Below are 12,123 nucleotides of genomic sequence, written 5' to 3'. Positions count from 1 at the left end.
AGAAACAGAAATACCATCCTGATCATCTGGATGCAAGGCGGTCCTCCACAGTGCGGTTTTCTAGAAACTTTTTGCCACGCACAACCACCTTGTGGAATCACCTTCCATCAATGGTATTTCCGAACCGATACGATATTGAAACCTTCAAGAAAAGAGCTTACTCCTTTTAAAAAGGCCGACAACGTACTTGCAATTCCCCTGGTGTTGCGGGTGCTCATGGGCGGCGGTAATCACTTACCATTAAGTGAGCCGCATGCTCGTTTGTCCCTTGTGTTATAAAAAAAAACAATAAAGAATATTTTAATTTCATAAAATTTCTTTACAGATCCGACCGTGACGCGAGCATGGCAGAAATGCAGCAGCTGAAAGCAAAAGTGAAAGAGCTGAATGCTAAGCAAATAGCTTTGAATAAAGAAAAGGCGGAGTTGGATGCTAAAGTATGTATAGTGAAGTCGTTTAGTATACTAGTTATTCAAAATGAAATTAAATCAAAAATCATTTATTCATGAAAAAATAAAAAATCATTTATTCATGACATTTGAGCCAGTTATTATGCGTGCGTCAAAAATCATTTATTCATGACATTTGAGCCAGTTATTATGCGTGCGTCAAAAATCATTTATTCATGACATTTGAGCCAGTTATTATGCGTGCGTCAAAAAACATTTATTCATGACATTTGAGCCAGTTATTATGCGTGCGTCAAAAAACATTTATTCATGACATTTGAGCCAGTATTATGCGTGCGTCAAAAATCATTTATTCATGACATTTGAGCCAGTTATTATGCGTGCGTCAAAAATCATTTATTCATGACATTTGAGCCAGTATTATGCGTGCGTCAAAAATCATTTATTCATGACATTTGAGCCAGTTATTATGCGTGCGTCAAAAATCATTTATTCATGACACTTGAGGCAGTTATTATGCGTGCGTCAAAAATCATTTATTCATGACACTTGAGGCAGTTATTATGCGTGCGTCAAAAATCATTTATTCATGACATTTGAGCCAGTTATTATGCGTACGTCAAAAATCATTTATTCATGACATTTAAACAAGTTATTATGCGTGCGTCAAAAATCATTTATTCATGACATTTGAGCCAGTTATTATGCGTGCGTTTTAAAAATGACGACACGAACCGCTTAGTGTGAACCCCTCAATCGATCCCCCATCTAATTCAAACGGGGATCGAAATTAGGACGCCCTGAACCGAGACTCGAACCCCTATCGGTGCCCTCAGACGCGTCGTATCCGTCAGGCGGGAGTTGTCCTTCAGCCGCTCCATAAATCCTTTGGTTTGTAGTGCCATCTGCACTCGCCCCCTATCGTCCGGTGAAGCTGTAAAGCCAAGCTGCGGCCAACAGCATTAGAGTAGTCCGAAACAAAAAAGAAAAATCTTTGCGAATATATGATATTCCCATAAAAGACCTATTGTCTTTTTCTTATCGATATGAACGATCCAGGAAAAACGGACAGACTGGTAGACTTAAATGCTAAATACCATTTCAGGGTTCAGAAGGAAATGAAGACGGCAAACTGAGTATGATGGAAGTAACATTGAAACAGCTACGAGAAAAGGTAAGCAATAACATATCTATTGTCCTGACTTAGGTGATATAGCGGTTGAGCACCGCTTTTATTCCGATGGTAGCACGATTCAAACATTGGTGTCAATAAAAAGTAAAATTGTATATCTGTGGTGTCTTCGTCTTTGTCAGCGAGGACGGTGTCGTGTGCGTGTGTCATAGTAGTGGTAGTTGGGATGGAACGGATTGAGCAGTAAAGAGGTTAGGTGCCGTTATGGGGTCATTGGAATCAATAAGAACGTGCCTCGTGCAACTTTGATATAAGTAAAAACGACATATGCATGACTAGGGCCCTCACTGGACACTGCAAATTGAACAAACTGGCAAACTCAGGGCACAACAAAAATCTGTAGATTTTGCCAAACTGAAGAGAAAACGTTACACATCCTATGTGGTTATAGCCCACTCATGCTTAAATGAATTATCTCCCTTGGAAAGTGCACTATATTCTGAGGAGATAAAAACCATCGCTCCTAAGAATATCCTTCAATTCTTGTCCCTGAAGGGTCTAGGTAGCAAACTTTGAAAAAGGGCGAGCATAATAGATCTATCCAAATCGCAGTGCAGGTCCAAACACCTGACAATAGCCCAAACTCCCAAAAAAAATCTATGTTATGTCTTCCTTCATTCGAAACAGATCACGTAACCGCGAGGTTCCTCGAGACTACCTCGGAAATGTGATGTTGCAGGTGGAAGCCGCTAAGGCAATAGTGGAGAGCAAGCAGATGGACCTGGAGACGAACAACAAGCAGCTGTCGGAGCTGACGGAGACGGTGACGTCACTGGGCGACAAGTGCGAGCGCGTGTGGAGACTGTACGAGGAGCGCCGCGACCAGTACCGCGCCCGCACCGCCGCGCCCGCAGAGTCCGCCTGGCCCGCAGGTACTCTCCACACACACCCCACACTTGCCCGTCGACACTTGACCGTACACGCTCGACACTTGATCCTAGACACTTGACACGACCGAGGACACTCGACACTTGACCGTAGACATTCGACACTTGATCGTCAGCACTGGACAAGGGACCGTCGACACTCGACACTTGACCGGAGACAGTCGACACTTGATCGTCAGCACTCGACAAGGGACCGTCGACACTCGACACTTGATCGGAGATACTCGACACTTGACCGTAGACACTCGGCACTTGACAGTGGACCTCCGACACTCGATCTTCAGCACTCCACACTTGACCATAGACACTCGACACATGACAGTCTTGATCGTCAACACTCGACAAGGGACCGTCAACACTCAACACTTGACTTTTCATTCATTCTTCATTCTCGTTCTTCATTCTCATTCTTCATTCTCATTCTCAATATCATTCTTTTTATCGGTCTCATTCTTCAATCTACTTTCTCAGTCTTCATTCTTCTTCAATCTCATTCTTCATTCTCATTCTTCATTGTCGTTCTTCATTCTCATTCTCTTTCCATTCTCATTCTTCAAATTCAAATTCAAAAATCATTTATTCATGTAGGACATTTTAGCCGCTTATGAACGTCAAATTTTTACATTATAATTTTATTTTTTTCCCTACCGTCCAGTTCGGTATATAGATCCAATTGAGAAGAACTGGCAAGAAACTCAATTGAATTACTTTTTTTTTTTAAAGCCAGTTTATTTACAATGTATATTTATATAGGTGTCTATGTCTAACATTAAATGAAAATTCAGTGCATGAACAACTATTGCCATGCACGCTCGTCATTCAAGTAATCGTTTAGTGAGTAATAGGCTTTGCTCAGTAAATATGATTTAACAGATGTTTTGAATTTATTTAAGGGTAATTCCAACATATCCTTTGGTATCTTATTGTAAATTTTTATACCTATTCCCATAAAAGACCTATTAACTTTTTCTAAACGATACTTGGGGACAGCAAGTTTGTCTTTAAATCTTGTATTAATATTATGAATATTGCTGTTTTTTGGAAATAAGTCAAGATTTTTATGAACATATAGGATATTTGAATATATAAATTGAGAAGCAACGGTGAGAATATTTGCCTCTTTGAATTTCTCTCTTAATGAGTCACGACTCTTCATACAGTAGATCGCTCGAACGGCACGTTTTTGTAATATGAATATATTTTTAATATCTGCCGCTTTTCCCCATAGTAATATTCCATAAGAGAGTAAACTATGAAAATAACTAAAATAGACTAATCTAGCAGTATCAGTATCAGTGTACTGTCTAACCTTACGCACGGCAAAAGCTGCTGAACTTAGTTTCGCTGCAAGGCTTTGAATTTGTGCACCCCATTGTGTTTTATTATCTAGTGTGATTCCTAGAAAGACAGTAGATTCTATAAATTCGAGAGATTCGTCATTTAATTTAATATTGCAATTAGTATTAAAACTTTTAGACAGAGAGAAATTAACACATTTTGTTTTTTTAGCGTTTAACATAAGATTGTTAGTTGTAAACCAGTGCAGGAGACGCCGCAAAGCACTATTTACATCGTCATAATTATTAGTCATTCTATTAACTTTAAAAATCAATGAAGTATCGTCTGCAAATAATACTATGCCGCATCTATCCTGCATGGCATATGGGAGATCATTAATGTAAACTAGGAATAAAAAAGGACCGAGAATAGATCCTTGAGGTACACCCATTTGCACAAGTGACCCGTCAGACGTAGCGTTGCTAACCTTCACTTTCTGTATTCTATCAGATAGATAAGATTTTATTAAATTTAAAGCATGGTCTTTGACGCCATAAAAAGCAAGTTTTTTTAGCAATGTATTATGATCAACGCAATCAAAAGCCTTAGAAAGGTCACAAAAAACACCTATCGCATCCATTTTAGTTTCCCATGCAGCAAATACGTGTCTAAGCAACTCTGCACCTGCGTCTGTAGTTGAACGACCTTTGGAAAAACCGAATTGACTATTGTGGATTAAATTATTTAAATTGAAATAACTGACAAGCTGCATAAGGATTATTTTTTCAAAAATTTTACTGAGTGCTGGGAGTATAGATATAGGTCTATAATTTATTGGGTCACTCCTATCTCCAGATTTAAAAAGCGGTATGATTTTACTAATTTTCATTATGTTAGGAAATTTACCTTCGTCTATACATTTATTGAAAATAAAAGCAAGAGAGGGCGCAATAATTTCCATTATACTATCTAGTATTTTAACAGATATACCCCATAGATCCTCTGTTTTTTTATTATTAAGCTGTTTGAATATTTTCATTATTTCTACTGATGATGTATGTCTAAAGTTAAATACAGCTGATGACTTGCTAACATTGTCTGTTAGTAAAGTTTCAGCAGCAGACGGGGAAGATTTTAGAGCCTGTGTCGTAATTAATGGAATATTAGTGAAATAAGATTCGAATGTATCCGCGACCTCTGTGTCGGAATTTACCAATTTGTTATTAATATTTAAAGCTATTTTACTATTTTGAAAATTAACTTTTCCAGTTTCGCTATTTATTACTTTCCAAGTGGCTTTTATTTTATCTTTAGATTTAGTTATTATTTTACCTAAATAGAGAGACTTAGCTGTATGACAAACCTTTTTAAATATTTTCGAATAAGATTTTACATGTTCATGAAATAAGGGATCGGATATATAGCTTCGTTTTTCGTAAAGTTCGTAAAGATTAGCCCTAGACTTATAAATACCAAACGTGGCCCAGTCACAAAACTTTGATTTTACACTAGTTGAAAAGGTTTTTGTTTTAAATTCACTGCTAGCTTCATGTTCAATTAAATTAAAAATATGTTCACATACAATGTCCGGGTCATATTGAGGTACTATGACACTAGATATTTTATGTTCAATTTTATTTTTAAAACGTGCCAAATTCTTTTGTGTTATTTGTCTGCATGTAATTGTTTGAGTCCCTTTGGATCCCTTAGTTTCAATTATAACTTTTTGTCCATAATGATCAGATCCAAGACAGTCGAAATTCATTTTCACCTTTACTTCACAATTACAAAAAACATTATCTATACAAGTGGCAGAATTTCCTGCGACCCTAGTGGGTTCTAAAAAAAGATTGTGCAAATTAAATGATTTAAATAAGTTAATCAATCTTAAGCTTATTGAGCATTCCGATAATAAATCAACATTAAAATCGCCACATACAAATAATGTTTTATTCCTCCGTGCGACTCGTCTCAATGCTTCCTCCATAGCCAGTTCAAAAGAATCAAAACAAGCCGATGGCGGACGATAAACGCAAATTATTATACAAGTAACTAATTCTACGCAAGATAGTTCAATTGTTTGCTCAATAGAAATATTTACAATGTCTTGACGGTTTTTATATTCTACATCATTTTTTAAAATAATAATTGACCCGCCATGAATGGCATTGTTCCTAGCAAAAAAACTAGCTATATTATAATGTTCAAAAGGACAAATTATTTCATATTGTTTAAGCCAATGTTCTGTCAGACATAACACCCGTACATTGTTAGATTCTAAGAATAGACTTAATTCTAATTCTTTGCTGGAGAAGCCACGAATATTTTGATGAATAATGACCATATCCTGTGGCTTAACCAATGTCGTAGATGTTAGTTTAAATTAACACATGTCACATTATTAGTATTATTACTAATATTACTAATTAAATCCGTTATACTACTTATAATGGGATCATAAATGTTATACGCTAGTAAACTAGCAATAGTCTTTTTTTGTTTTTTAGGAAGATATCTTCATCCTCTATATCATTCTTTTTATCGTTCTCGTTCTTCAATCTTCTTTGTCATTCTCTTTCTTCATTCATTCATTCATTCTCATTCTTCGTTCTAAATCATCATTCTTCATACCCATTCTTCATTCTCAATCTTCATTCTCATACTCATTCTTCAATCTCATTCTCATTCTTCGTTCTCATTCCTCAATCTCATTCTTCAATCTCATTCTCATTCTTCGTTCTCCTCAATCTCAGTCTTCATTCTCATACTTAATTCTTCATTCTCCATCCTCATTCTCTTTCTTCATTCTAATGAGACTGAAGAATGCTTCAGTCACAGTCATCATTCTCATTCGTCATTCACAACTCAATCTTCTTTCTTCATTCTCATTCTTCATTCATTCTCAATCTTCATTCTCATACTTCATTCTTAATTCTCTAACTTCAATCTCATTCTTCATGATCATTCTTCGTTCCTATTCTTCAATCTCAGTCACGTTCTTCGTTCTCATTCTTCTTCACAGTCACATTATTCGTGCTCAATCTTTATTCTTCATTCTCAATCTCATTCTCATTCTTCATTCTTCTTCAATCTCAGTCTCATACTTCGTTCTCATTCATCAATACCATTCTTCATTATTCTTCAATATCATTCTTCATTCTCAATCTTCATTCTTCTTCAATCACAGTCACATTATTCGTGCTCAATCTATATTCTTCATTCTCAATCGCATTCTCATTCTTCAATCTCATTCTTCATTCTCATACTTTATTCATCAATCTCAATCCTCATTCTCTTTTTCATTCTCATTCTTCTTCAATCTCAGTCACTTACTTCGTTCTCATTCATCAATCATTCTTCATTCCCGTTCTTCATTATTCTTCAATCTCATTCTTCATTCTCAATCTTCATTCTTCATAACCATTCTTCAATCTCATTCTTCATTCTCATACTCATTCTTCAATCCTCATTCTCTTTCTTCCTTCTAATGAGACTGAAGAATGCTTCAGTCACAGTCATCATTCTCATTCTTCATTCACATACTCAATTTTCTTTCTTCATTCTCATTCTTCATTCATTCATTAATACCAATCTTCATTCTTATCCTTCAATCTTAATTCTCTAACTTCATTCTCGTTCTTCATTCTCATTCTTCGTTCCTATTCTTCAATCGCAGTCACATTCTTCGTTCTCATTCTTCTTTAATCACAGTCACATTCTTCATTCTCAATCTTCATTCTTCGTTCTCATTCCTCAATCTCATTCTCATTCTTCGTTCTCCTCAATCTCAGTCTTCATTCTCATACTTATTTCTTCATTCTCCATCCTCATTCTCTTTCTTCATTCTAATGAGACTGAAGAATGCTTCAGTCACAGTCATCATTCTGATTCTTCATTCACAACTCAATCTTCTTTCTTCATTCTCATTCTTCATTCATTCATTAATACCAATCTTCATTCTCATACTTCATTCTTAATTCTCTAACTTCATTCTCATTCTTCATTCTCATTTTTCTTCAATCACAGTCACATTATTCGTGCTCAATCTTTATTCTTCATTCTCAATCTCATTCTCATTCTTCATAACCCTTCTTCAATCTCATTCTTCATTCTCAAACTCATTCTTCAATCTCATTCTTCATTCTCATACTTTATTCTTCAATCTCAATCCTCATTCTCTATTTCATTCTTCATTCTTCTTCAATCTCAGTCACATACTTCGTTCTCATTCATCAATCATTCTTCATTCCCATTCTTCATTATTCTTCAATCTCATTCTTCATTCTCATACTCATTCTTCAATCCTCATTCTCTTTCTTCATTCTAATGAGACTGAAGAATGCTTCAGTCACAGTCATCATTCTCATTCTTCATTCACATACTCAATCTTCTTTCTTCATTCTCATTCTTCATTCATTCATTAATACCAATCTTCATTCTCATACTTCATTCTTAATTCTCTAACTTCATTCTCATTCTTCATTCTCATTCTTCGTTCCTATTCTTCAATCGCAGTCACATTCTTCGTTCTCATTCTTCTTCAATCACAGTCACATTCTTCGTGCTCAATCTTTATTCCGCTTTCTAAATCTCATTCATCATTCTTCTTCTATCTGTCACATACTTCGATCTCATTCATCAATCATTCTTCATTCCCATTCTTCATTATTCTTCAATCTCATTCTTCATTCTCAATCTTCATTCTTCATACCTATTCTGCTTCATTCTCATTCTCAATGTCATATTTTTATCATTCTCGTTCTTCATCCTCTATATCATTCTTTTCATCGATCTCATTCTTCAATCTTCTTTCTCAGTCTTCTTAAATCTCATTCTCATTCTTCATTCTCTTTCTTCATTCTCATACTTTCTCATTCTTCATTCTCAATCTTCATACTCTTACTTCATTCTCATACTTCATTCTTAATTCTCTATCATCATTCTCAATCATCATCTTCATACCCATTCTTCAATCTCAATCTTATTCTTCATTCTCATACTTTATTCTTCAATCTCAATCCTCATTCTCTTTTTCATTCTCATTCTTCATTCAAATACTTCATTCTTAATTCTCTAACTTCATTCTCGTTCTTCTTCAATCTCATTCTCATTCTTCATTCTCATTCGTCGTTCCTATTCTTCAATCTCAGTCATATTCTTCGTTCTCAATCTTTATTCTTCATTCTCAATCTCATTCTTCTTGTTCAATCTCAGTCACATTCTTCATTCTCAATCTCATTCTTTATTATTATACATCAAACTCATTCTTCATTCTGATTCTTCTATCCCATTCTTCTTTCTTCTTCAATCTCATTCTTTATTCTCAATCTTCATTCTTCTTCATTCAGATTCTCAATGTCATTCTTTTTATTCTCATTCTTCATCCTCAATATCATTCTTTTTATCATTCTCATTCTTCAATCTTCTTTCCCAGTCTTCTTCAATCTCATTCTCATTCTTCATTCTCAATCTTCATTCTTCATACCCATTTTTCATTCTTCTTTATTCTCATTCTCAATGTCTATCTTTTTGGTCATTCTCATTCTTCATCCTCAATATCAGTCTTTTTATCGTTCTCATTCTTCAATCTTCTTTCTCAGTCTTCTTAAATCTCATTCCCATCTTCATTCTCATTCTTCAATCTTATTCTTCATTCTCATACTTTATTCTTCATTCTCAATCTTCACTCTTCATTCTTCATTCTCATTCTTCATTCTCATTCTTCATTCTCATTATTCATTCTCATTCTTCATTCTCATTCTTCGGTCTCAGTCTTCATTCTCATTCTTCTTTCTCATACTCAATCTCATTCTCATTCTTCATTCTCTTTCTTAATTCTCATACTTTCTTCATTCTCATACATCTTTCTCATTCTTCCTTCTCAATCTTCATTCTTCTTTATTTTTCATTCCCATTCTTCAGTCTCATTCTTCGTTCTCAATCATCATTCCTCATACACTTCTTCATTCTCTATCTCTCAATCCTTCTCATTCTTCAGAATGAGAATGAAGAATTGAGAATGATTCTTCATTCCCATTCTTCATTCTTCTTCAATCTCATTCTTCATTCTCATACTTCTTTCTCATTCTTCATTCTCATTTTTCATTCTCATTCTTCTTTCTCATTCTTCATTTCATTCTTCATTCTCATTCATCATTATCATTCTTTATTCTCATTCTTCATTCTCATTCTTCATTCTTCATTCTCATTCTACCATAGACACTCGACACTTGATCGTCAACACTCGACAAGGGACCATCGACACTCGACACTTGACCGTAGACATTCGACACTTGACCATAGACACTCGCTACTTGAAAGTAGGCACTCGACACTTGGCGTAGACACTCGGATCCTGACCCTAGATACACGACATTTGATCGCAGTCACTTATAAAGATTGAATTTTAAACATAATGCTCTGTAACACAGGGTGCAGTGAGACTTTGCTATTCATTATATATCCTTTGTAGAAAATTATTGCAATAAAAAAGCAAATTATTTCAATAATAAGATGATATCATGTTTGTACGCTATAGAGACGGAGTGGGGTGCATCAGAGGAGGCCTGGGGTGACACCGGAGCCCCAGAAGACGCCTGGGGAGACGCACCCGCTACCAATGGTATGTATATAATAATATTTGCGTTTATAATATAATAAAAGTTTGTGAGTATGGATGGATGTTACTCATACGCGCAAAGACTCATACTCAACGGATTTTGTTGAAATTTTACAGTGATATCTATATATATTTAACTCAAAGGTGATCTATCAACGCACAGCCTAAACCACAACGGATTGGGCTGAAATTTGGCATGCAGGTAGATGTTATGACGTAGGCATCCACTAAGAAAGGATTTTGATTAATTCTACCCCCAAGGGGATAAAATAGAGATAAGTTAGTATGAAACTTTGTCAATTTTAAACCGATCGGGCTGAGACTTTGCATGCATAAAGCTACTATGACGTAGGCATCCGCTAAGAAAGGATTTTGATTAATTCTACCCCCAAGGGGATAAAATAGGGGATGAAAGTTTGTATGAAACTTTGTCAATTTTAAACCGATCGGCCTGAGACTTTGCATGCATAAAGCTACTATGACGTAGGCATCCCCTAAGAAAGGATTTTGATAAATTCCACCCCTAAGGGGATAAATTAACGCGAGCGAAGCCACGGGCAAAAGCTAGTTTAGTATAAGACGAATCAATCGCGATTCCTAAATTGTAAGTTAGAATTAAATAGAATGAACTTTCTTTGCTTTTAAAAAACCCATCACTGAACGTCAGAACGTAGTTAATTACACAAAACCTCATTGACGAAGTCATATTGAAAACAACAGCAAAATATATTTCAAGGTCCAATAAAAAACATAGTAGACGAGGGAAAAGTTAGCTGTAACTCAAAAACAAATGCTGTGAAAAAGAAAAATTGTTGCTATATTCAAACAACTAGCTGTGCCCGCGACTTCGCGTGGTATAAATAATAATTCTTTCATACATATGTTTTGGGTAACTTGAACCGTTTACGCAGCGCACTCAACAGATGCCCTCATATATTAATAATTTTCTCCGTCTTTGCAACATTTTCCATAGATGCATCGCTTCTATTAGTCATAGCGTAATGTTATATAGTGTTAGGGAAAATACTTTATGTGGAAGCGTCTGTCTCGTACCTATATGGTTCTGCGGATTTCTTGGGCTTCAGGGTCTCGAGTTTTTCAGTTTCACAGTAGGTTTAACTCAGTTTTAATTTATTTTGATATACAAAAAAATGCGCGCGCGTCATGGCCGCCGTACGGTCAGTTTTGTCATAGGTAAGGAGGGGGAAGGAAAAGCGCGGGAACAGAAACTAACGGACTCTAATATAATAATCTGTGCTTACGATGGTACAGGGTAGATTTTGAACATATAGCTTAAAGCCTTCCTCGACAAATGGACTATCCAACACAGAAAGAATTTTTCAATTCGAACCAGTAGTTGCTGAGATTACCGCTTTCAAAGAAACAAAAATCTTCAGCTTTGAAGTATTAGTATAGATGCGCGTTAATTCGAGGTAGAAACAGAAATAAATCGAAGGAAACAAAAAAATTATTTTGGCCAGTGTTATATTATGTTTGTATGTTCGCATGTTTCCAGCTACGGAACCTCAGCCGGTGGTGTCGACAGCAGTAGGTGCAGCCAGGTGGCGCTGTGTGTATGAATTCTCAGCGCGGACTGCGGATGAACTCAGTCTCCAGCCTGGGGATCTGGTAACGCATTTTCATTATTTTTTATTTATCAAACTCGAATTTCTACTACATTTCACTGACACTTCTAGCCCTTTTTCCGGACTACTCTAATGTAGGCCGCAGCTGGTC

At 35.8% G+C, this 12,123-nt stretch overlaps 1 protein-coding gene across 1 annotated transcript in view; it reads left to right on the top strand.

Annotated features, from left to right (window-relative positions):
- The window catches only part of LOC131842741 (intersectin-2-like), a 44,175-nt gene that overhangs the window by 21,460 nt on the left and 10,592 nt on the right, over window positions 1-12,123 (top strand). The window contains exons 13-17 of the mRNA XM_059191305.1: window positions 326-437; window positions 1,516-1,584; window positions 2,282-2,474; window positions 10,306-10,389; window positions 11,903-12,015. Of these exons, the coding sequence (XP_059047288.1) occupies window positions 326-437; window positions 1,516-1,584; window positions 2,282-2,474; window positions 10,306-10,389; window positions 11,903-12,015 (571 nt within the window). The remainder of the gene's footprint in view (window positions 1-325; window positions 438-1,515; window positions 1,585-2,281; window positions 2,475-10,305; window positions 10,390-11,902; window positions 12,016-12,123) is intronic.

Source organism: Achroia grisella, unplaced genomic scaffold (genome assembly GCF_030625045.1).
Source record: "Achroia grisella isolate CSIRO2021 unplaced genomic scaffold, CSIRO_AGI_Agris_v1 utg2471, whole genome shotgun sequence".
Classification (NCBI taxonomy): domain Eukaryota; kingdom Metazoa; phylum Arthropoda; class Insecta; order Lepidoptera; family Pyralidae; genus Achroia; species Achroia grisella.
Note: the sequence above shows the minus strand (reverse complement) of the source record. Positions and strands in the feature narration are given on the sequence as shown.